At 40.3% G+C, this 27002-nt stretch overlaps 1 protein-coding gene across 13 annotated transcripts in view; it reads left to right on the top strand.

Moving 5' to 3' along the window:
* Window positions 1–27002, top strand: part of neo1a (neogenin 1a) — a 188710-nt gene that overhangs the window by 54149 nt on the left and 107559 nt on the right. For 11 of the 13 annotated variants that reach the window (XM_077591700.1, XM_077591647.1, XM_077591692.1 and 8 more), the window contains exon 1: window positions 672–1276. In XM_077591700.1, coding sequence (XP_077447826.1) covers window positions 1183–1276 — 94 coding nt within the window. In that variant the 5' untranslated portion in view covers window positions 672–1182. Of the gene's footprint in view, window positions 1–671; window positions 1277–27002 lie in introns of those variants that run through there. The other 2 variants (XM_077591592.1, XM_077591602.1) reach the window with 1 other exon arrangement.

Genomic DNA, 27002 nt, shown 5'->3' with positions numbered 1-27002 from the left:
TCTCTGGGTACTCCGGTTTCCTCCCACATTCCAAAGACAAGCATGGTAGGGTGATTGGACACTCTAAATTGCCCCTAGGTATGAGTGTGAGCATGAATGGTTGTTTGTCTCCTTGTGCCCTGCGATTGGCTGGCCACCAATTCAGGGTGTCCCCCGCCTCTGGCCCGAAGTCAGCTGGGATAGGATCCATCACCCAGGCGATCCTAGTGAGGATAAACCGGTTCAGAAAATGTGATGAACATAATAATTAAGTAGTGGTCATCATAGTACTCAACATCAGCAGTCCCCAACTAGTCCCAAGCATCATAACAATTATTTATTATTATCACAACTTTTCTCATTTCAAGTAGGAGCGCAAGATTTAAAACGTTCATATTCACTACTCTGACGGACCCGGCACCAGGTGGCTGGTGGACCGGTACCGGTCCACGGACCGGTGGTTGGGGACCCCTGCTCAACATGAATAAGTGGTCAAAATAACCAGTATATTATTTAACAGGGGATCCCTAAAATGGAATCCCCCAAACAAACAAACTCCTGACCATATTTTGTTGACTGCCCGATCGGTTCCGGGATCCAAAGATCCGCGGCGATCCACACCCCGTTTTCCGGGGAGCCAGCCAGCGGAGTCCCAGCCCTCCTCTTCCTCCACCGCCACGCTGCTCCACTCCTGTCCTCCCCTCTCCTGCCTATCCCCTCCCTCCCTCCCTCACGCTCGCTTACGTCCCGACGGTGAGCGGCGAGCTGTTGACGGACGAGATTCCTTCTTTTCTGCTTGGATCCCATTCCCCCCGATTTTCCAGCCCCGCTTTATTTCGTCCTCGCGGCCGACATTGGAGCGCCGAAGTCGGCGCGTCGGACCGCTCAGCTCGCCTTTGCGCAGCACCTCCGTAGTTATGGATTGATTGGTCTTTTAATTTTTTTCCCTTCTTCCGACCTCTGCTTACGAACCAAGTTGCGAAAGGAGTGTTTATAACCTGCGGCTCCCTCTTTCCCCCCAGCTCCATGTTTTACCCGGACTCTTTTCTAAGTACCTGGCTCCGGATGCGTCTTCACGGCTTGCCGTTTTGAACTTTTTCCCCTCCTCGGCTTGGATTTTTGGAGGAACGGATTTGGTTCAAAAACAACAACAACAAAAAGCCGGGATTCCTGAAGCCTGCCAAGATTTATTGGTGAAAAGTGATGGCCGAGCGGGGAGCTCTGTGTCTCCTCTCTGTCCTCTCCTGTCTCACCTTTCTGTGCACGGAGAGCACGGCGGCCAAGCATGTCGACAAAGGTAAATGTCTCTTTTTTTCTCTCCTCCTACCATCACTTTAGCTCTATTTTCCCTTCTCCAAGTCTGGAAACTTACACACCGAGGAGGTCATGCAACCTTTTCCCCCTTTTTTGAGCGTTTTCGAAGCACACTTGTTTGACCGGGCTGCATTTGTCTCCCCAATCGTCCTTCAGCTAAATTGATTTCAGGAATGTAAAAGCAAACACGTGTTTAAGTGCTCGTGGATGTTTTTTGGCCTTCGTGCAAATAGTGGTTATTAAGGGAAAGAAGCGGCACCATCAGTCCAGTAGACATCTCATTACATTGGTGTCAATACACGTTTAGCTGATGGATAAACACATTCCCAATTCATTAGCTCTTCACCATCAGAACAACCGGTGGGTTTGTGTTGTGGGAAATGTCACACTGCCTCCCCCACCTGTTCAATGCCAGACATCAAAAAGCGATTGATTGCAGCCTGAGCTCAAGTCACTGTTAGCAATCTGTTGCCATTTTAACCCTTTATAGGGCGAATGACTATTTTTTGGTCTTGAAAAAATAAGTTCACCTCATGAAAACATCACATTTCGGGAAATGTAAGCCACATTATTCATGTGTTTAAAAATATTTTTTTTATTTAAAAAAAATGGTTAAACACGGTATTATAATTGGGTGGAGTAAGTGGTTAGTGCGTCGGCCTCACAGGGGGGACCTGGGTTCAAATCCAGGTCGGTCCACCTGTGTGGGGTTTGCATGTTCTACCCAGGCCTGCGTGGGTTTCCTCCGGGTACTCTGGTTCCCTCCCACATTCCAAAAACATGCATGGTAGGCTGATTGGACACTCTGAATTGCCCCTAGGTATGGGTGTGAGTTTCCATGGTTGCCTGTAATCTTGCGCCCTGTGATCAGCTGACCACCGGGGTCCCCCGCCTCTGGCCCGGAGTCAGCTGGGTTAGGCTCCAGCACCCCCCGCAATCCTAATGAGGATAAAGCGGTTCAGAAAATGAGATGAGATGAGGCAATACTATAATGATAAAAACAGTCTGATAATGCCGCCCAATAACACCGTTAATAAATAAATAGAAAAGCATTAATAACTGATTTTTAAAAAATTCCATTTGTTGCCCTTGATGTTTTTTTAAAATAAATATAACTATTTTCAACAGTGTATTTTTTTGTTTGATCTGATCACCTATTTAAATAAATAATAAATAAAATACTCTTTAATATCAACTCAATTAACAAACTCGATAAAATCAATTAACTTTAAATTCATTTAAACTGGAATGGCTATGAATGCTCGTTTGGCTGGGAGGGTTGGCAGAATTCATTTGCTGCCAGCCTCTCCCAGTCCAAATGGATTTGACGTCTATTTAAACTGATCGACTAGTTGATCTTTCATTGCCATTTTAATTGGGAGGGCTGGCTGCCAGTTTTGCCCCCAGTCAAAATGGTCTGGACGTATAGGGCCGTCAATGATTTACATCAATGCCTTAAAAAGAGTGAGGGATAATTACACAAAAGGTCTGTTGTTAATTTATCACATACCTCATCTTGACTGTGTTATTGTAGCCGCTCAAGCATGTGTTTGAAAAATACTATATTAGGCCGGGCCAATGTTGTGTGAGAGAAAAGGCTCCTCATGTTTTTGGGAAAGCCTTCGTTTTGCTTCCTAAGGATGAAAAGCCCGGATTGACGGGTCTCTGCTTGCTCATGAAGCCTGATGAAAGACCCTCTCCTCCACGAGGAGCTCTGAGTCTGCAGTAGTGGAAAGGGAGGTAGAAAAGAGAGAGGCTGTGTGGAAAGAAGCCCCTCCTTGCTTTAGTAGGAGTCCTATACAAAAGGAGATGGGGGTAGGGTGAAAAAGACTGAATGTCTGGAAAGTAATAAAACCAGGAGATTAGGGTGGCCTGGGAGTTCCTTTGGGACGTTTGATTGATTCCAGAGAATTGGACTGGAACCCACACGCACTGAGGGAGGCTTGGATTACTAATTATTAACCCCCCCCCAACCACCCCCCAAAAATTATCATTTATTGACAATGCATTTCCTTGGAATTCTCAACACAGAAGTTATCTTAAAGTAGGTAAAGATGTATCTAGGCAAGGTGTCCCACTTTTGTTGGGTCAAGATCAAACTGATATCCTCACATTTAATGAATGGTCTGCCTTAACTTTTGAAATGCGGCTGTACAAAGTTCTTACAACTCTTTCCGTTGCAGAGCCATGCAAGTTGTAACATTCCACCAAAAAAGTTTGGCTTTGGTAAACAAGTTGCTGCTGGCAGTGTAAAATCCACTTAGCTTCTATCTTATCTCTGTAATCCTGCTGGGACTGATTTGTGTGAGGATCGTCTCCCAGCAGACAATGCAAATAACTTGGTGAAATGCGTAAACATTTGGCCACCCTCTCTGTTTTTGCACAGCACTATGCACTAGGTTTTATTACCACAGACCACCTTAGATGTAAAATAGCCCACAGACTTCGCAAACAACTGTTGTTTTCATTGGAAGACTGACTTCACTAGCCTTTGCGAAACTTCTTGTCTATTTGACTTTTTTGGTGTTGCGGATTTTCAAGTAAAATGCATCATGCTGTTTTGGGGATTTTGTAATTATTTTTCTTCATGAACCACAACACATCAAGTAACGGATACAGGAAATGTATTTATACGTTTTGGGGCATTTTGTAACTTGGATCTTGTTTTTGTATATTGGAATGGTCAGTCTGGACGGTACACGGTCGATTGATCGCCGGTCTTTTGGTCGCCGGTCTTTTGGTCGCCGGTCTTTTGGTCGCCGGTCTTTTGGTCGCCAGTTGTTGCGGTCCGGGCGACCAAAAGACCGGCGACCAATCGACCGCACACGGTCTGGACTTCGAGCGTGCAATAAGTCCTCCGACTCGAGATTTGGATAAATTTACCACACATGAAATGCTCTTCCTGATTGAACTTGAGGGTAAATGGTTATTGCGACGCTGATCAGTGCTGCTGATGTAAGAAGCGGAGCAATGATGCAGCTGCTATCATAGAAAATTAGATATACTGCCATTATTGTAGCTTCAAGGTTAGTGCTTGTCAGGCTTTGTGGGATGGCCTAAATGGCAGCAATTGTTGAAATCATTTGCAAAGTCACAGTTTATGGTGTGTAATTCTCAGAGGGAACACAGATCAATATATCCTGAATAGATGACATCCCATCAGGTGGTGCTTAACTTGAGGGTTAGATAGGGCTGTAGTATTACCCAAATTAAACGTGCAGGCAACTGTTAAGAGTGTTGGCTTTTAGCATATTCAACAATGCCCTGCTTTTGACAAATGTGCTCCTAAATGTATCCTATAAAAAACATGCCGTGTTTGTACATGTTGGTATCCAACCTGTCAAAATGTCACAATCTTGCATTTTTCTGCATAGATCATACATACATTAGTCTTCATTATGTGCTTGTTTGGAGATAAATGCTTTGCACACTTTTTTGACCACACTTTTGCCTTCATTGAAAACTGTCCGTGCACTGTGTACTGTTTGGCATATATGTCAATTCTTATGTGCTTTTCAAACGTTGATGCTGATTTTAAAAAAAGGAAAAATTCGAAGAAATTCAGCCGATTGCTGATGACTCAAACTGATTTTTTTTTAGCCAACATACTTTTTTTTTAAACCAAGTTCATTATGAGAAACAATGGAAACACTCACTGTATAAATGAAATTTTACACATTAAACATACCAATAGAATTGCTAACATTTAATTTACCCTTAAACACCCAGTTAAAACAAAAAGCACATAATTTATAAGGGGCAATATAAACAAAACACAAAACATCAACAAAAATTTACAACGTAGAATCAAAATACCTAACACAGGGTTAAATGTTTTTCATGCACGTACTGGGTTATAACATATTAAGCGTATTTCTTAACTTAATAAGTTCCCAAAATGACTCAAACAATTTGGTGTTTTGTTTTTCCCCCCGAACATTGCGTCTATGCAGACAGTGTCGCCACAAATATTGCAATTGGTTGTTCCTGGCATCGGTTAGATAAAATGTTCCTACATTGGATTGTGTTGTTGTCTATCTACTGCCTGGAAAAATTAAGTGTTCTTAATATTTCTTGTCAAATTGTCAAATGGAGAAAACATGGACCATATGACTTGCATGCACTACAAATTCCACCAAGTAGCCAATGATTCTTTTTGCACAGGTTGATTAGCATTCAGCATTTGCATTTTAAGTGGCTATCCAGTTGCAGTCAAAATCAATATTGTTCAAATGGGAGAAAGTAAAGACTCCCAAATTTCAATAAAAATGTGTAAGGCTTCAAAAAGGAAGAAAATAAGGATTGCCAGCCAGGTCCCAGATGCTGCAGGCGTGTCCGATTACTGTGCTCAAACCTCACCGCTCCCCTCTACGTAATGTCAATCAAACTACCTGCACTTGATACAGCATGGATGCTATTTCGTTTAGCATGTTTCCTATGTCAACACAACCAAATACTTTTGAACCATTCAAATCATAATCCAATTCATGCCCAGAAGGCAGAAACACACGTGAGCTTCAATATCGTTCCTCTCAATTTGCAGAGGGATGTTATTTTATCCCTGTTTTTGTAAATATCAATACATGTTAGTCTAAGTAAAATGATGAAGATATAAAGGCAAAATTGAGTACAATCATCTATCAATTAAGTCTCCAATACATTACATATTAGTAGAATCTCAAGTTTGATACACTTGCCCTCATCGTCATTATATTCAGAGCTAAAATGCAATGAACGTATTTACATCCTATGTAAAGTCTTCAATTTCCTAGTCTGCTAAGTCTTTATGCATGTAAGCTGACGAGGATACAACTTCACTACTAATTGCAACCCAATTTATTAATAACCTTTATTTAACTGCACCATACCTGCCGCAATGCCAGCATTCTGCAGCTTTCAGACATGAATTTATTCTTGGCTGTCTTTTTGGAGGACATCCAGGATTGGAAGATCTCAATGTCTTTTCAATAGTACAGTTTTGTAATTATGTGCAGTTGCTATTTATCTTGCGCTTTTAAGACCAATGTAAAGAGTTATTTATATGGAGTTGCCACGACTAACAAAATGGTTATAGGCGTGCATGCGACTACAATTTTGGCAAATGTAATATTCCTGCTGGGAAATGCAATTTTACCACCTGACAGCCAATACACCCTTCATACACAATACATCCTGAACTGGTTACCAGCCAGCGGGGAATCAGGACACGAACAACCAGTCACACTCAACATAAATGTCAGATTTTTAGTCATATGCCTAAATATGCCTTTTATGGCATACACATTTATACAGTGTAAGCTCCGCAAGTCCATTCATCTTCTGAAATGCTATTCCTCACAAAGGTTGCGGGGAGTGCTGGAGCCTATCCCAGCTAAGTACGGGCACTAGGCAGGGGGCACCCTGAATCGGACAACCATTTACGCTCACACTCATACCTAGTGGCAATTTAGAGTGTTCAACCGGTACACGGTCGATTGGTCGCCGGTCTTTTGGTCGCCGATCTTTTGGTCGCCCGGAAGGGTATTGATAATTACCATTTAGATTGTTGCTCAAATTCCCTAAATACAAACTGCGAATTACTATTTAGTCATACTTAATGTCCTAGTAATTATTAGGCTAAAGAAAAGCTCCAAATTTCGCGGACTTTTATTGTTTTTTGTTGGAGAACTTGTTAAGACCCTGACTGACGTAGCTTCTTAAAGGGACAACGCATGTACATACAAACTCTTATACACTCACATGTCGGCTCAGTGAAACTGCTCATGGCCATTGTTGGCTTTTATTGATGCGTAGACCGTGTTGTTTTACCTTGTTTTGTCGCCGGTCTTTTGGTCGTCGGTATTTTGGTCGCCGGTCTTTTGGTCGCCGGTCTTTTGGTCGCCCGTTGTCGCGGTCGTGGCGACCAAAAGACCGCGACCAAAAGACCGGCGACGAAAAGACCGGTGACCAATCGACCGCACACGGTTCAACCAGCCTACCCTGATGTGGGAGGAAACCGGAGTACCCCGGGAAAACCCACACAAACCTGGGAAAACATGTGAGGACCGACCTGGGATCGAATCCTCGACCCGAGAACTGTGAGGCCGACGCGCTAACCACTCGTCCGCTAGGCCGCCACTATGTAAGTTAAATAGAGAATTTGAGGCATCATTTGGTCAAAAGAGCTCTTCATGTGCTCGGAAGGGTGTGGAGGCTCTCAGTCACAGAGAGTCTATTGTGGGCACTGCTTAATCTAGCCGGCTGCAATCGCCTTTCGCCCAGCCTGTGGCTCTTGGCAACTTTAGACATGGGTAGTTGTTAGATTTTCTTACCAAAACCAAGGTGCCACATCTGGGTGAGAACATCTGTTCTATCAACTAGTCTTTGTGTTTAAAGAAACATGTTTTCCCAAAAAATTGTTTAAATATCTAGTCAGAATAAGGACACAGAGTGGTTATTATTTTAACACTAACTCGGGAGAAAACACAAAAACCTTATTTATGAGTATCCTTAAGTGTTAAAAGCAAGTATATCCCTCCCCCACCCCCACCACAGTACTTTTCCATGGCACTGAGGCTGCAATGCGTAGCAGCACAGTTGAGCATTACCTTGCAACTTTTTGGAGTTAGTTGAATTTGGACAAATAGAAATTTTGAACTACTGATGTGAGCATCAGCTTTCTCCCTAAATTCTTTATGGTGTGTCAGGTTTTATCTATACTCGCACTGCTGTTATGGTAGAATTAACCCTTGTCTCTGCAGCGAGATTGGATCTGAAACAACTCTTTGAGCAGTGCAGGGTTATATAGAAGGTTCATTGTGTTCATTGGGGGCACTCGATTGGCTTTGGCTCTACGGACTGCACTAAGCCAGTTTCATGTCAAGTATGAGCTCATCTAAACCTGAGGGAAGAGAAAGTCCATCTTAAATTAACATGCTATGGCTTATTCTTGCTCTGGTACGATGTCATGGAAGTGGCCCACTCTTTTAATTCTGCTTTTTTGGCTTTCAATTGTGCAAATGAGTCCCCCAGCAGCACTATGAAACATGATGGCATTTCTTTGGTGTTAAAATGATAATGTGAAGTCAAACTTGAGACTTTCCAGATAATTGTAATTGCCTCTTGAAATTTTATATCTGGTAAAACCTTTATGAATATCTATTACTTATGAGGAAAATGTCACGCGTTAAGGGACGTATGGGTTTCTATCTGGATTACTGTATTGGAAAGTAGGGCTGAGCTATATTGGAAAAAACTGACATTGCAATCCGTGGCAAATCTTGTCTGACACTTAGTAATCTTTTAATGCTTAAAACAATAATTCACTGCTACTTTCAGTAATAATAGTCCTTCTATAATATATTATTTTTTAGACATACTGAACAGTGTATTTGTATTAGACATTTCATACTATCATGTTGCATGACCGCTTTTATATTCAACATTTGCTCCAAGTCTGTATAAGATAAATTTAAAATAAAGGAAAGAAGCTATATTGTGCCATAAATATTTACGATATCGCCAGACACTACATTTTGTGTGCTTGGTAACGTAATCTAAAATGGTTTAATTAATTTATCCATCATATCATACAAACGTGTAGTGAGGTGCATAATTCTATAGATGACCATATGGTGCTGTGAACAAATTTCAAGGTTATTTGCATTCCGCCGGTATTACTCGAACCACTGATAGCATTTAGCTGTTGTCCAGTGCTTGTTTCATAAAGCTTTTGAGAATAAACATCTGGGACCTTACTTGTGACTGATATGGAGGAGGAAGAGCAGTACATATCTGAGGAGGATAAGCAGGTGGTGACAGAGCTTTAAATTCTTGGGGTGAAGATTTTCAACTGGCTTAATGCACCCGTAATAGGCAGTGATAGAAAACCTCTGCACAAGTTCTCTGTCATTCCTATACTAGTAGCACTCAAGACCTGGTCGTGCCTGCCTTTGTTCCTCCATGGTTGCTCGCAGCCTGTGACAGGTCACTCACGAACAACACCGGCATGGCTGTGAAATGGATAGCAGCCAGCAGGGAGCACCTGCGGAGGAATAGCAGGCGAACAGCATTCCATCACAGGACCCTGAGACACAGATGTCATATGAGACTCCAGGGAGGTGTTTGGAGAGGGGGATGGGGCCGAAGGGCCAATGGCAGAGGTTTGAGCATGGTGGGCCAGTAATGGAGTGGAATAGAGCCACCTGCTACCAACTGGTATTTAATGAAGTGCCCCATCAAGAACACGGGAAGATGAACATTGATGACAGCAGTTTAACTTCTCTCATCATTTAACCCCTCCTACTGTATCTTGTTTAAGTATTGCTGGCTCAGTATCACTAGATGTAACTGGAAATATGTATTTGTTGGTTTTGCTCCAATTCTAGCTAGACTATATTATTTTATAGCTGCTGATTTGTTGAATCATTGACCCTTTTGACAATTATCAATATTGTCTCAATACAGATCGAATTAGGGTCCATTGAAAGCACATTACCGTATGTATGAATAAGCCACAAAAGCAATTCATAACAGAAGTTTATGTTTAGATATAATTATTTTTAAACTAATCTTCAATTGTACACGTTAATTCATTCATCCATGCATTTTCCGTGTTTGCATGCTGGCTGATTGCAGGCACACGTTAATGTAATGTTAAATACTGTAATTTGCAGACTAAAAGCTGCTATTTTTTTTCTTAGCCAGTTTAACCCTGTGGCTTTTTCCCCCCATAAAAACACAGCTTATTTATTTTTTATAAACAAGTTTGATGTTTTCTCATTAAAAAATAAAAGAAAATCTTATTTATATTTAATGTTGCTCATTGGCATGGATTATCGGGATGACTCTCCCACTTGGGTTGCATTCCAAGTCTCTAATAACTAGCACGAGTGCTCCAATATGATAAGACTCTTGAGTTCTGATCCAAAGCAAATGCATCCTTAGCTTTGTGTTGGCATTCCAAAAAACTCCTGTACAAGCCGTACATCCAAACACAAAGATAAACTTATTTTCATTATGCTGTGCTTTTTCAATAGTTTGAAAAACACAATATTTCAATTAATGTACAAACATGATTATAACAGTTTGATATAAATTGTCCTACCATATTTTTATATCGATTTTGCGTGAGTCGCATTCACTCCGGAAAAACTCTGGAAATGGAATAAGGGTACTCCTGAAATGGGGTCGACGGAGGTTGGCAGCTCTGGTATTCTATGCTAGTGTTGATTAGCCATTTTCAACCTGCACTAAGAGGACTTTATTGTGGGCCAAGGTTCCATCGAATACTTAAAAACCTCACAAAAGAACAATTTAAGGCTAGCTGTGGGTACCTTGACAGAGAGCCATAGTCTGCTACAACAATGCTCCAATGCTTATTATATATATAGCGATTAGCCTTGAGTAAATCAAATAACGTGTCATGGGGATTTTCAAAAGGACTTCTAGTCTGAATAAGGTAAAATTGATTTGATTTGTTCTTCTGTGTGTATGTAGTGACTTGCTTTTGAACGAGTTTATGGTTTCGGACCTCCTCAAAAACCACAAGATTGGACTGTTTTGCTTCCACTACATGCACTGCATGTGGAGGGCACACTCGTGGTGTTCTGAATTTGGTTCATGAATATATTAAGTACAACCACTTTAGTGTGGAAAATTTTGATCACATTTTACTTTGAGAGTAGGAATAATAACCCTCCTTGAAAAACAAAATTGGTCAGAAAAAAAGCTTTGTCACATATTATGAAACTTGAAAATAGTCTCTGATTTATGCAATGCACAAATAATGGTAGGGAGCTTTTTTCTTGAATATGCAGGGAAACGTTCTTGCTTTGCAACCAATGAGCTGACAGCAAAACGATAATATTAAATCCTGCTCATTGGTTGAAATACTTTTCATGAAGATAATGGAAGACAACATGGAGTGTGGGAGATGAGAGGTTTTAGTGATGCTTGAATAAAAAGCATGTTTACAAAGAATTGCTACATTTCATATGCACGTCATGTCAGAATAGTTCCTAATAAGGAACACTCACACATGCACATAGACCTGCAATTGTACAGCGTTATGTTCATGCCATATGCTATGCAATATTGTAGTGACGTGCTCATCTAAATAAAAACAAGCTTAACGTGATCTAATTAAGCTTGTGTGAAAGCAGCACAGTACTTGTTGGTTTTGCCACTGCTGTTAATTTCTGGACAGTATTTAATTAAGATGACAAGTAAATACTTTCATCTGCCTTTCAAAAGAAGTCATTGGGAGTTATAAAGGCTGCAGTTTGTCCTAGCCATTGTTGGCCCGGGGGGGCGGTTTTTGTTACAGAGAGACAGGGGACTTTATAATGAAGCTCTAATCCAATGAGGTCTGAATTAGTGGAGCCCCTCTTGCCCCTTCTGCCACTGCATTCCTTGCCTGGCGGGGCAGTGTTTCTGGGCCAATGCTTTGTCACGCACCTGCCTTGGGCTCAAACTACCATGGTGGTGGTGGTGTCAGTGGTTCAACTATTCTGTGGGGGGAAGTGTAGGGGTTGCAAGAAATTGAAAAGATTTTTTTAAAGTTTTCGCCAAGCAAATTAAGTTGTTACCACAGTAGGCTGCAATATGGCTCATCTTGCATTTTGGATCTAAAATGATGTTTGCCCTTCTCAGAAAACACGTCTTACAACACCTACTGTGGGTGTATTATTTTTTTGCGAGTGTGGGTGTTATGGACTGTGTTCCTACCTGTGTGGTGTTTAGCTTTATTACCCATATTTCGTATATGTCACTCCAGAGTAGTAAAAAGCAATTCTGATGCTGCGGACCCAAACAGTTTGTGGATAATGTGTCACCAGACGCTCCAAAAGTCCATTCAAATCCTCTTTAATGAATCCTTTCGGTAAGATGCAATTTACAAACTAGAGGAGATTATCAATTTGTTTTTGTAAGACCAATTAATGGGGTTGTTTCAACCGTAGCATTGCAAGAGACTTAAAACCCCCCACTATTTTGTTTAAAGGAAAAGACAAAGGCTAGTATAAATGATCATCATATACATGATGGCTTCTCAAAGAATCTTAATATGCAAATCACAAAATAATTTGCCACCTGATGGTGTGGTTTACTCGCCTGATTTCGGTGTCTGCTCAATTCCCGCTGGTGGTGGTATGATTGTGAGTGTGAATGCTCGTTTGTATCTCTCTGTGGCCTACCGCTGACTGGCGACCTGTCTAGGGTGTAGCCTGCCTTTCGCCCAAAGTCAGCTGGGATAGGTTCAAGCAACCCTTACCCTTAGGATACGTGGTACGAAAGATGAAAGACAAAATAATTATGGACTATGATAACAGTGTTCAAAAAGCCATTGTGTGATAAACATGACGTCAGGCTCAAATCTTACAGCATGTAACCCAATTAGAAAAATGTAAAAAGTAGCCTTGAAATTAGTTAAACTGTTACGATCGCGCCGCGTCGTCGTGGCACGATCGGGAATGGATTCGGACCCAGGCGCGGGGAAGTAGGATCTGACAAGGTATTAGCTTCAAAGCAACATCTTTAATAACTCAGAAGGGATCTTACAACACAACGAGGACTTGTGAAAACAAAAGCGATACCAAACAGGAAAACGAGAGGTATCGAGGAGAAACGTAGCGTGGCTGCATGGCTACTGAATCCATGCAGTGACTTCCAGGAACATTCAGGAATTGTGCAGGAGCTTGCAGGAACGAGCCGACAATGATAATAGAACTAATTGGTGTTTAAATACTAACTCAGGAAGTCATCAACAGATTGATTCCAGCTGCTCTGTTTCTACGGCAGGCCAGGAGGGACAAAACGGGGCGCTCCTGACATAAACACTCTTTAAAGTTTCTTTACCTTTGTAATCTTCCTCTGTCTTTCTCGATTCCCTGTGTGAGACTTCACTTTCTGAATGCCTTACAGCTGGATTCTCCACTAATCACGCATGCACCAGTAATTAGCCGATCTGTGACAAGTCGTCGGGACAATCTGAAATTCTTGCATTTGATTGGCATTTCAAAATTTCTAACATCGTCTATGTTGCCTGGTTCCCGGAAATATTTGCTTAATTTAACCTTGTTTCTATACATACAAGTTTTAAGTACAATTTAAACCTTTGGATTAAAATGAGCATTTTCCATTCTTTTAGACACATTATGACTGAGGCGAAATATAGCATTTGAAGGCAAACAGATACTTTTAAAATGTATCATATTCAAATGTTTAAACGCTTCTTAAAATCATTTTTCTGTATAAGTTAGAAAAGTATAAATCCATTCTGACAGGAAAATTCAGTACTGTTTGTGTTCTTTGTTGTTGTCTTTTTTTATTGCCACATTAAACTCTAACAATGCGGTTTCCTTAGAGGAAACAATTGAGTGAAATACAGGAAGCCATTAGGAAGCCTGGGACTCGTGTATTTTGCTGCTGAGTAAATAGTGCTTGAGCCTCCATTCATTACTTCCGCTTCTGAATGTGTGGAACACTTGTTAGAATAAAGTTAGGATATGAACTATAAGGAGCATTCAAATACAGCACGCTCATTGTTCTCCTAATTGATCAAACCATAGCAGTTATGAGGGTAAGAAACTGCTCAGTGGTTTCAAATAAGGTTGACTTAAAGACAGAAAATGAAACTAGAAAAAGCAACTGCCCAAGTATAATATTTTTATGCTTTTGGCAAGCGCATTGTGGACCTGCATATATTGGCTTCCCTCTAGTTCACAAGTTGACATTTGATGGAAATACTGAGGTCATCTTGAGAACAAAATACATGATGCGTTGTTTTGTCTTGTTTTCTTCTAGCTAGCCCTTCTTGGCACTGATATCCTCATTTTTCTTTGTGGAATGCATGCATGACTTGCAGACAGACGGTGTTACTTAAGTTGTCACCCGAGAAGCCCGCTGGGGGAAAGTTGTTTTGTCCTTGAGAACGGAATATAAGCGTTTTTGAGTTGGCTTGCATTCTGTTGTGATTGGTAATGTAGTTGGGATTTAGCTCTACCACCAATCCTAATACTTTCAGGCAAAATTAATTCATCTTTTTATGATAAGGTTTGATGCAGCTTTTCTTTTTCTATTTCTTTAAAATGGTTTCTCATGACAAGATTCCTCTTCAGAATAGATAGGGTTCAATATTGGGTCTGGTGGTCATCATGCCAAATTTGGTGCTTATTGTAGTAGATTTTTGGTTAGACCCTGGATTAAGCAGCAACTAATCAGGTTTGCACTGCAGATTTTCTCAGATTAAATCCAGTCGTAGTCCAAACTGATTGAGCTGTTCTAACCTCCGTGTGTCAGCCAGTGTTTGCTTTACCTGGGATATTAGCGTATGAAGCGGAAATGAGATCTGAGCTGTTGATGAATCCTGCTGGAAATCTTCCATTGGACAAAATTAGATTCATACACAGCCTCGTCTTGGTCATCAGATGCTCATGCCCTCGTTTCAGATAAATGGATTTCAGTTGTTCCACCAGCCGAGAGACGGAGTAGTCCTACGGAATTGTCTTCTATGCTGTCACTTTCGCCATAAATTTTCTGTACTTTCGTTACTTTTTTGCATTGTGTGTGAGGAAAAAATTAGATCCAATACCGGATGTCTTCCCGTTATTGCACTTCATTTAGCCTCTAGTGATATATTTATGATTACAGCAAACAAGGTAGCACAGATCGCACTGAGTTTTCCCTTGTCCCAGCAGGTTCACAGACAACTAATTTAGTAGTTGTTAAGTGATTTAGCATCTGTTTTTTAAAGGACCCTTGTGGACCACAGCAGCACCCCCCACACTCCCCACTGCTTGTGGCATTGCTGCTGCCTTTTGAATTTCAATCAGCCCTGGATTGCATTGTGGTGCTTATGGGAGGGGGATGGGACAGAGTGGATGTTGACTATAGTGGCTACTTGTGGGTGTCAGTCAAAATACAGCGTGACCAATGGGTATTTCATTGGTTTTCTCATGGGGCACAAGCCACAAAGCTACTCCCCGCGGGTCGAACCCCAGCCTCTCGTCCTGACTTACAATGAGTGCACTGGCCGAGCAATCAATAACGCCCTTCCTTTCCTTGCCACTACTTGCCTGCTTAGCTGCTACCTGCTTTCCATTTATCAACACTGTGTTTGATGTTGGCTTCATCATTCTCTGTCAACCCCAGAAACACCTCAGTGTGTAATTGTATTAGATCCGTCATGGTGCTATGGTTATTTGGAGCACCATGGCCACTATCAGACCAAAGGCTTTCTCTTATTGTACTGTATCTACTTCCCCAGGTATTTATCTCAAATTCTCATGCATTTTTGATGTTCTTCACGAGATTTAAATTGGTTCTCTGTATTTGTTGTAATGTTTCCATAATGACAAAAATAAATAAATAAAAAGCAAATTGCAGAAAAGGTGAGTTTTGGTGGATTAGGATCCTACACATGCATTCAAGAAATCCAGATGTGAAGTTACTCTTGGAGATATGATTTTAATATATTCTTCTATTTGTTCTTAGCAGATCATCAATATTGACTTGAAAATGTTTGACTCTCGTGGGTATTGTCGCTTAATTGCCTTGTATTTACATTCAACTTTAGTAAAACCTGTTGTCCATGTGTGGATAATCTCCAACCCATGCAATGTCTTGTTGTTGAGATACAATGGGGTATGTTTCTTTTAGAATCAGACACGTGAACTAGAAGACTTAAGAGCCACAGCCAGAGGATCTGTCTTTGTCGATTACACACACGCTACAACCTTGACGGCCACATTAGATCTCTTTCTCTTGCACACAAAACTCCCATTAATAATGTATACCGCTCTCTAGCTCTTTATTTTCCCCTCCCCCCAGCAATGCCCCTGTAGGCGTCCTATACCCCCACCTACCATCATTCTGTTGTGCCACGCTTCCTACACCCCACACGCACTTTCAGATTGAGACTACTTGCCAGGAGCCACGGCAGGTGCGCATATATCATTATATATATATATATATATCCCTCCCAAATAGTAATGATCACACAGGCGGACGCACCTGCCGGAAAAAGAGCTGCTGTTAAATAGTTAAATGTGTTGTCATTTTTTGTTGCGGTTATCCGTGTTTGGCTTGTTTTGACTCGGCTGACACAAACCTGAGTAGTGATAAATTAATGACAGCTTGAGTAGAGGAGTTGAGTTGGAGAATAAGAGATGTCTCAAGTTGTTGATTCTCTTTTGGGCATGACGTTGGAAAAGCTGTATTTTAGTACTATGTTTTCTCAGCTAGGTTGTCACTTTAACTCTGTGTCCCTTATGTGATGAGAGACAACTCTCTGTCTGAGACTGCAGTCTTATTTGGGCTCTTGGTAACAATGTAGTAAGACATTTTGTAGTAAGACATTTTGTCCTATATCTGACTAACATAATGGTAGAATATTGTAATGATTGAGTGAATATCAACATTTATTAATTGGTTAAAAAAGCCATCAATCAAGACTTTTTGGAGTTGTTGAGGCTAGGCGTGGGCGATATGACAAAAATTATCATGATAAAAAAAATTATCAGTCAATATTGGTAATTATCACGATAACTATTTTTTTCTTTGAAATTTGAAACTTCGGTCAATAAATCAATATGCAGAATATGCATAATTTAAAATTAAAATAAATGCATGCTTTTAAAAATATTTAAACACTTAAAGTACAACAAGTATCTAAATTCTTTTAATAACATTGGTACGCTGTTGGTAATCAATAAGTATATGCAGCACACACAAGGGAGTGTAATTTAAACAAAAATTATGACTAAATCAGCGCTAAAGTTACTGTCCATGCCATTTAAATTTAGATGTGCCAACACGAAGCTCATTCGCACGTAATGACGTGAACACGGATGTGCCAATGAGGCATCCCTTTTGTCGAGGTAGCGACCCTCGAACTAGTGTCGCGAAGACAGATTTGCCAACGCGTCGATCCCACTGGTCAATGTAGCGGTGCTAGAATGAGTTTCGGCGCCACTTCGATGTGCCAACGCTTTTCTTCCATTGATTAATGTAGCGGCACTAGAGTGACTGTCGGCGCCACTTTGATGTGCCAACATCAGGCTTTTATCGGTTGCCAATGCACTCAGCTCTTTCACCATTGGGTTCCACATTTTACCTTACAGGTAAGCAGAGAGCCATATGCACCCATCAAAAGAGACATGTTTGGCTCGCGAGCCATAGGTTCCGACCCCTGTTTTAGTGTGTCGGCTAGGTGTTGTCCTGCATCTCATAATGGGTCATTTTGGCTGTGTTATAGTCCTTTTGCTTTCATGCTCTGTATTAGCTGTTCTATTGCTAACCATGCTAAAATGATCTATTTGTTCCTTACCGTCTTCTTTGTCTACTCAACATTGTTTTTGAATTAGCATTCACGTCGCATCCGTGCTCCCATTTTTTTATGGTGTGCGGGTAGTGTAATTGCAGTTTAAATCAATCGAAAGGTTTTATTATTGTTGTTGACAAAAATTGTTTGGCAATAATTATCGTTATCGTTTTATCGGCCAGGTTTAGTTGCAGCTTTATTTTAACTTTATTTTAATGCCATGAGTATAAACACATTCTATTATTCAAAATCTTTGAATATGTTCATTTGCATTGGGGAAACATCCCTACAATCAAAATGTATATCAGTCACCTTTTTTTTCCTCAAGCGTAACACTATTCATGGGCCTTCCATTTATTATTAAAATGGTATACAGGTCATAAGAAGGACACTGTCAGCATATCATAGATTAAGGTTGGCCTCATTCTGTTCAGGACAAACACGTATGAAACATGTATTCATAAAATGAATGCTTATGTTGTGAAAATATACATAGGACACAAGTAAATGTGTCTCGCTTGGTTGTGGATAATGTCACAAACTTGTACATTTTGTGAATGAAATGGACTAATGCTTTGCTAATCCTTCCGCCTTAGGTGAAACATGAAAAAAAAATTAATGGATGAGCTTGATGGATGAATTTCCTATGAGGGAGTTATTTAAGCCACATGTCTACCAAGCAGTTCGATTCACTTCATTGGATCACGGTATGATTTAGAAGGATAAATCCTTACATACTGTGTATAAGTGGGATGGTATGGAATGGATTATAACGGTGTCAGCAGTGTAAATACTGTGGCATATTTTTGTGTGTGGTGCCGTAGCAGTGCAACGTACCTAGAACTTCATCAAGATAAAAGAATGTGAAAGCAAAAACACAAAACAATTCATGACATTTATAAGTACCTATGTTGTTTTTGGATTGAGATCTCAATTTTGTTGAAATTTGGTGACTCGTGAGAAATATTCCGATTTTGGTGCATTGCTATGTGGAAATGAATGTTACAGACAAGATCCTGTTCTATCAATGTTTGTATCATTAATGCACTGTGTGCAACTGGGATTACAACCGAATATACACCAGTGTTTGCCAACCACTGTGCTGGGGCACAGCGTTATGCCGTGAGCGATGATCAGGGGTGCCACCAGAAATTACAAATCATGCATTTTAATATTCCGAGAGAAAAATCTTAATATTACGAAATTAAACTTGAACTTTTAGAATGTTAAAATCAAAATATGACAAACAGAAAATTACGCAACAAAATTACTTTAATTACAATTTGAATCTTGTAATAGTACAATTTATTATTTAATGTAGTAACACACATCAAGAAAACTTATGGCTAGGAATGATTAAAAATCAGTAATAGAAGTGATTTTTTTCTTTTCAAGCACACTCTTCAGGCAGATACTTGGTTTGGTTTTAATGCTTTTGTCATAGCTTTTCATAGTGAAAACCCACCATAAATAGAGACATTCAATGAAAGTCATGCAACTTCGAGTTGACAGATCAAGGGCAGGTATGCTATACTCTGAAGAGGAGAAATCACATTTGGTGTGCCCTTCTGATGGATTATGTTTATTCACACCTAAACTGTAGACATCATCTGCTATATCTGAGCTCAGTAATCTAGTTTAAAGCATCTGCTCAGTAGTATGGCAAAATGTCAAATGAAGTGATGCTAAGCATGTTGAAAGATGAGACTTGATGTTTATGTTGCACACATGAGGGAACAGGTGCATATATTTTAATGCGAAAATGCTAATATACATGTATGATTAAAAATAAAGATCCACCATCTGATGGTGTACAGGTTCACTAGCCTAACTTCGGTGTGGGCAGGCGCGAGCTCGATTCCTGCTATGATTGTGAGTGCAAATGGTTGTCTGGCTCTCTGTGACCTACAACTAACTGGTCTATATTGTAGTCTGCCTTTCGCCCGAAATCAGCTGGGATGGACTACAGTAAGCCCAGCAACCCTTACGAGTATGCGCGGAAGATGAATGAATGAATCATAGAGATCCTTTTTTTTCAATGAAGTTTCCCAGGAATACTGTGAGAGCAATTAACCTGATTATTATAACTCTATGCAAGGGATGCTATTCGAAGAGGGCATGGATGTTGGAGTTTTCAGGTTTTAGATAAGATTGGGATCCAATATAATTTCCTAACTATTCCTTATGGACGGTTCCTCCCACCTTACCCAAGGCTAGCAGTCTTTCTGCCATCCCATCCCAAAAAACTCTACTTAATAGGGAGAAAAGTTGATTGGGCTTTAGGTGGGAAGAGCGTGGTAAACATGAAGATATGTTAAGTGAAAAGGGATAGTAAATAAAACCTGAAGGATAATCTTACAGTTGGGATAACTAAATCCAAATATTCGATTGTCATCATATTATCAAGCGTTATCATGAACTCATTGGCTGCCATTGATGCAGCTAGACGTCCAATCCTTTTTGACTGGATGGCTGGTAGCAAATATTTGCAGTTTAAAAATAATATTCACAGTGAATCCTCCTAGATTAAATGAATTGTCTAGTTTCTCTTCCTTTCTACACACTTCCTATTGAGTTAAATTTATATTCATATTGAATTTGTTAGGTGTTGCATGCTCCCAGATGTTGTCAGGGGATTCAGTCAAGACTTATCACTTCCCGTTTCGAAGCAGCTGAGTCCATGCAACTGTATTTGTTCTAAGTGATGAGATAAGGAAGAAAAAAAAAACTCCTCTGCGTAAATGTTTGATTAAGCTGATACGTTAGCATTGTCCTTTGTTCTCTTTCTTTTTGGCAATGCAAACCACACAAATGTGCTTTAGTGTCATATTTACTCACTGACATTTAAAGTAAAGATCTGAAGCTACTACGGGTAATTCTTTTCAAATAAATGTCCTATCCAGTCAGTGTCTTTGTATCAGGAGACTACAAAATGAACTCAACCACCAATTTGTAATCCGTTGTAATATTGCACCAATAACTATGTCAATACAGAAATTATCTTGGAAATGAATTCAAGAAGTTTTAAGGAAGCAGTGTATTGTTGTATTTGGCACATTTGATTACCTTATTTACTACAATTGCACAGAGTGTAGTGCTAGACGGTCAAATATGCACCCTAAATGTGTCACAACTTGCAGGGTTGAAAGACTTTTGTGCAATAATTTACGTGTTTACACGACACGCCCCAGCACTCTTGAGTTTTCCTTCAATATACAGTCAGCTGGCAAGATAGAGCCATTCATTGCAGCCTAATATTGTCACCACTGTCAGAAATATTGTCCATTAATCAGCACTGTGCCTAGTCAAGTGACGCAGGAATCACAGAGGTCAGACCCGCCTTCCAATTACCATACCTCATCCTGGAAAAAAGGCCCCTCGAAATTCAGCCACAGGTCGTCATGGAGACCCAGCACAGGGAGTGTGCAGCGGGGGTTAGGGGTTGGAAAGCTGCACAGCCAACCATTAGCAGCCTGTTCCATTGTAATTAATGCTGGTCCTTCCGGCTAGAAATCTGAGCCCTGAAATAGACAGCCACATTATTTGAGAGTAGGTGTCACTGTGGCAAGATATATATGCAAGTGCTGCTTCAGAGCAGAGAATTAGTGCTTTGTGCTTTGGTTGGTAAATGCTTGTAAACCTAGGCTAGAACACATGTGAATAGTCTTTGGTACAAAAGAACTCAGATGCCCAAATGGCACAGTCTGTCGACAGGTTGGATCGCAAGGGTAGTTTGGAAGCTTTTTTTCTTTAGTGTTCCACACCTCTGATGGGTGTCTTTTTGGCCATGCTAAAATAATCACTCGTGTAATTAAGTTCTAAACGATGTTTACATTGCAAATCGCCAGCTCACTTTATTGGCTTTGTCATAAAATCTGAGGTCTGTTCACCCATTGGGGATTTTCAGTCTGCCAACCATTCATGCAGCCGCAGTCGCTTTGAAGTGCCGGCAGGTCATCTTGACTTTTCCTTTCAAACAGAAAACTCCTTTCCAACTAGCATGTCTAAATGTGCACACACCCAGACATAAAAGTATTTTTTTGACAAATTCAGATGCAAACGGGCTTAGATGCCCATGTTTGAGCACACAAAGAAAAATAACTTGAAATATGTTAACAATGAATACATAAAATAGTTGGTCAAATATCCAAACGAATGCAATTTTCATCCCTTCCTGCAGATGGATTCAGTATGTTTAGTGGAACAGCAGTGTATTTTTAGTAATTTGGATCACTCATTGACTTATCCAAGCAGTGCTATCGCATTTCTAACCCCACACAAACATTCTTGTATATTCTGTCACACCAAGTTGATCCATCTTACGCTTAATGCATTAAAACGTACAGGCATACACGACACACAGCCTTATCAGTGCCGGCCGGTGCCACACCATCAATTAATTTCTTCATTATCCAAATCCCATTACTTCCACAGCTGTTGCTTTGCCAGCATCTCATGCTCCCACCCACCACACACAGGTGTATTCTTTACACCCTGACTTCCATCTCTATTCCAATGATGGAGACAAATTTTCTTTCCCAATTTCTTGTGCGGCGGCCCGGCGGATTGAGTGATTAGTGCGTCGGCCTCACAGCTCTGGGGTGCTGGGTTCAAATCCAGGTCTGTCCACCTGTGTGGAGTTTGCATGTTCTCCCCTGCATGGGTTTTCTCCGGGTTCTCAGGTTTCCTCCCACATTCCAAAAACATGCATGGCAGGCTGATTGGACACCCTAAATTGCTCCTAGGTATGAGTGTGAGCGTGAATGGTTGTCCGTCGCCCTGCGATCGGCTGGCCACCGATACAGGGTGTCCCCTCCCTCTGGCCCTGGTCTCAGCTGGGTTAGGCTCCAGCACCCCCATGACCTTAGTGAGGATAAAGCGGTTCAGAAATTGAATGAATGAGTGAATTTCTTGTGCTTTACTCTGTGAGCTTTAATGGGTCCTGACTGATCTGCTGAAAGGGGTGCAGCTTAGGAATACGGATGTGGTATGGTGAGGATATACTGTACTATGGAGGAATATGAAAAGAGACAGAAAACAATATTATTAAAGAGATAAGGAAGAGCATGCCAAGGATATGTAAGAAGAGAATAATGAGCTCCAATCTGCACCTATTTCGGTGCGGCGTGTTTTTGTTTTGTTGGTTTTACCTTGCCGCTGCCTGATGTGTTGCTGTGGCCTTTAGGGTACATGACAATGATGCTGTTAACTAGAGTCATCGGCCCATTTCCTTTAGAGGCAATCTCTTCTCACGCCTGCTACCACCACCACCCCACCCCCCACCCCCATTTGGCTCAGCAATATTTGTCTTTTGTTGCACTCTGTCTTCACACCCTGATCTCACCCTAGGCTGTAGTGGAAACATTTTAGTGAAAAAAATATATTAATTATTAAAAAATATATTTTCGAGGTCCTATGACTTTGAATTCACAAAAAGGAGAGTGACAAAATTATTATTTTTGCTGTCTGTTTCTCTGGAACACTGAGCTACTTTAGATGAAGCTATTTTTTTCATCTGTTTTGCTTGTTTTTTAGTGCTTTTATCCCCTTGAATATAGCCATGAGAGAATACGCTTTAAATGGCATGAGATCTGACTTACTTTTTATACCGTCTTCATATCTTAGCTTTTTAGGTTTGTTGACTTTGTAATATTTTTATGTTTCAGTATGCTACACTTTTTTACAGTTAACATCAGTACATGAATTTTAATTTAAGGTCTCCTAAATTCTTGATCACTGGGAATGGCTTGGCAACCTGTACAAGGTACAACCTGAACCCCTGCCTGTTGTTAGCTGGAATTTGCTCCAGAAAGCCCCATGATCCTTGTGAGGATAAGCGGTTCTGCAGATCAATGTCTAGTAATAATATTAAGCTTAACTTAATATATTGCAGTCTTAAAAGTCAAAACCACTACTCACAGGTTTTTGTGATATGTCTTGATATATTTAGCCCTTGTGGCAAATCATGTTAGTAATGACAATTCAATATTTATAAGTGGCCGGCTGGGAAAATTATGATTCTCGTAGGTTTTTTCACCAAATAATTAAAAAATATATTGTATCGTGCCATACTGATATCATGCTATAAAATGGCCCATATCGTATTTTTTCCCAAATCACACAGCCCTATTTGACAGAGAGAAAGTGAGTCTTTGCTGAATTGAACCCGCTGACGACACAGGGATGTCATCTTGCACCCTATGTGAAGCTAAACTATAAAACCAGCAGTGTTTTAACTGTAGTTTATTCACAGTTCATAAGCAGTTCAAACATGCTCAGTCGAGCTTTTCAGGTCTTTCCGGCAGGTCCGCGCACACTGAGAAAAACAAAGTAGTCTAGACGAGAATAACACAAAAAATATGCTTAAAAGATTTGCTGCATTCTTAAGGTTACAGCTCATTTGCAAAAAAGAAATATTTGCTGTGATAATAGTTAAGAGTCTGGGTTGGTGGAATTTTACAGTTTGTGAATTCCATCCGCCAAATAATGCGCAATGAAAAGTAAAAAAAAATATATAAGTCACACTGCCGGAGAAGCCGCACTGCGGGTTCAATTCTCGCTGATGGCGGTATGATTGTGAGTCTTTTTCTCTGTGTGCTCTATGGCTGACTGGCGACCAGTCTAGGGTGTAGTCTGCCTTTCGGCCAGTCAGCTGGCATAGGCAACAACCTCCGCAACCCTTACGAGGGAGGATGTGCGGTATGGAAAATGAATGAATCAATGAATAGTGAAATGGGGAATAGGCATCTTTTAACATAATATTTTTTCAGATAACTATAACATGAAAAAAACTACATAACAAGCTGTCGTGGTCAGAGAGATAAAAAGAAAAGAAAGCAACAGGAAGTCGTCAGTATTAGTCGCTGGCCCAGCCAAACAATGAAAACAATTGTGACGTTCATTCATTCATTTTCTGAACTGATCACTGGGCACGAGGAGACAAAGGACAACCATTCACTCTCACACTCATACCTAGGGGCAATTTAGAGTGTCCATTCAGCCTACCATGCATGCTTTTGGAACCTGGGAGGAAACCGGAGTATCCGGGGAAAACCCACACAGGCACAGGGAGAACATGCAAACTCCACACAGGTGGACCAACCTGGATTTGAACCCAGGACCCCATAGCTGTGAGGCCAACCTGATAACCACTCAAGCCGCCGGGTCGCTACAATTGTGACAAAGAGTCCAGATAATACTGTACTCATTATTTTATTTGATTTTTTATTCAATCAAATTTATCAAGGTTATTTACAATAGTCTTACCAATCCAAAAGATTATTCATTTTAATGTAACTCTACAGGACCTTTAACTGTGACTTACAGTTTTGATTTGTAATACATTTTTTTTTTCTTCAAACATTGGGCAATTGTCTGCTTTCATCAAGGACTATTAAGGGTAAAATTATTACAGAAATCAGTGAGTATTTACTGTTAAAAGGCTCAAAAACAGGATGTAGACCTCTAGTGTGAGCGATATCCCTTTTTTTGTTTTATTTTGTGTACTTTCAGTCCTATCACAAAACAGTTCTTGCATAGCGAGCAGGCAAACACTTTTTTTGACTGTGCCACTGTCCTACATGTTAATGTTCACTCACATACAGTAGTATGATTTACAGTTGTACCTCTACTTAGGAAAATTATTGGTTCCAGAACTTTTTTTGTAACTTAAAAATTTCGTAAGTAGAGCAGTTTAAGCCAGTATTTGACTTACTGTAGGACTTAATATAGAATATATAGGGTACACAATGTCTCCAAACGATTAATCATTGTTGCCACTTATCATTCAAAGTAGATTTGTGATGTGTATACAAATATAATTGGTCTAAGGTTGTAAATTCCCTTCTACACATTTACTGCCCTTGTCAAGAGGGGCCAAGTAGCTGCAGCTTTCTTGGGTAATGCAAATTCCTTTTTTTTTTAAATTTGTGCCTAATTTTAATTCATGCTGAAGGCGCAAACACTTATTTTGTTAAACAAATACAACTCTCCCCGAGGCTCGATACGCTGTCTCATTTCTAACTCTTTAAATGGCATCAGACCAACACTAAAATTTGTGTAAACGTGCCAATCGTTTTTCTATTTGATCTAGGAAGTGTAATTGTATTTGCTGGTTTCCAATCCAAAATGTTAATTTCTCTCCTGGGATAGACTCCCTTTACTTTTTGATCCTGAATAAAATAAACCATATAGAAATTGAATGGATTGGATTAAATGGCAAAATAGTCTATTCAAATTCCAAGCTAAGGTGATAGCTCTTCGGTGTGGGGTTCGATGCATCACCCCTTTTACTCTCTTGTTGTTATACATGCCCCGTATTATTTGGTGGGTAATATTTCCTTGCAGGCATTTTACCCGATGATTTGTTTTCTTCCCTCGCTCCATCTGAATCATTCCCCTTCACAATGAGACACAATTGATGTTATACATAAGCATACATGTAGGTTTTACTGCTTTCACCCCTCCTTTCTCCATTTTTACCCCTAATTCTCTCGCTCCCTCTGTCTAACCCATCTTTGCCCATGGGGCTCCATAAATATCATTTCATCCAGCGAAGCCGCTGACACGCTGCAAAGGGTCTACGATAAATAATTCACTCCCCTGGTGCAGGACAGGCAGACTCCCCTGCTTAGGAATTCTGCATGTACGTATATGTAATGGTTGAGGGGTTAGTTGGTTGGATTTTGACTGCAGGTGGTAATACTCATAGATTTGGCTCAGCAACACAGACTGCACGCTACAGTACAGATAATTAAATGATTTTAAAGAATTGATAGTGCACCAAATACTTAAAGACTGATGTCTTCTCATGGGATACCAGATGAGGAACAAACAAGATGTATTTTATATATTACCTTTGAACACGTTGTGAGATGTCTACCATAAAAACACACATCCTAACCATGCAGCCCATTTAAACTCTGAAAGAACAGAAAGACATTTTTTTGCCTATGCAACAAAACATGCTCATTAATCCAATAGAAAGTAGTGACAGTTTGATTTATTGATAAATACTTGGATTTCCTTCCTAAATTCCTGGCCATGATTTCATTTAACTAAAAAAGCACAAGCTACCCTAGCTGAATGTAAATGCAAAAAGGTCACAGGGATGGTAAGTCATTGTTCAGGCATACATTTAATTGTCTATTAGAGTAATTGTCTAAGGCAAACATGAAGTTCAAGACAGAAATTGTAACTGTTTAGTTAAGTAAAATAGTTGGAGCTTCAAACAAATAAATCGAAACGTCATTTTCCAGTTCATCAGTGGTCACGGCTATCATTTTTGAGATTGCTGAACAGGGGACTAATTCTAATGGAGTCCTGCTCAGTCTATTGAGATTTTTTGTTTGTTTGTTTGTTTTTTTACAATGAGGTTTTTAATATTCAGTATAACTTTTACTTGTTGCAC

The sequence above is a fragment of the Stigmatopora argus genome, chromosome 2 (genome assembly GCF_051989625.1).
Source record: "Stigmatopora argus isolate UIUO_Sarg chromosome 2, RoL_Sarg_1.0, whole genome shotgun sequence".
NCBI classification, from domain to species: Eukaryota; Metazoa; Chordata; class Actinopteri; order Syngnathiformes; family Syngnathidae; genus Stigmatopora; species Stigmatopora argus.
This window is presented reverse-complemented; position numbering and strand designations above follow the sequence as displayed.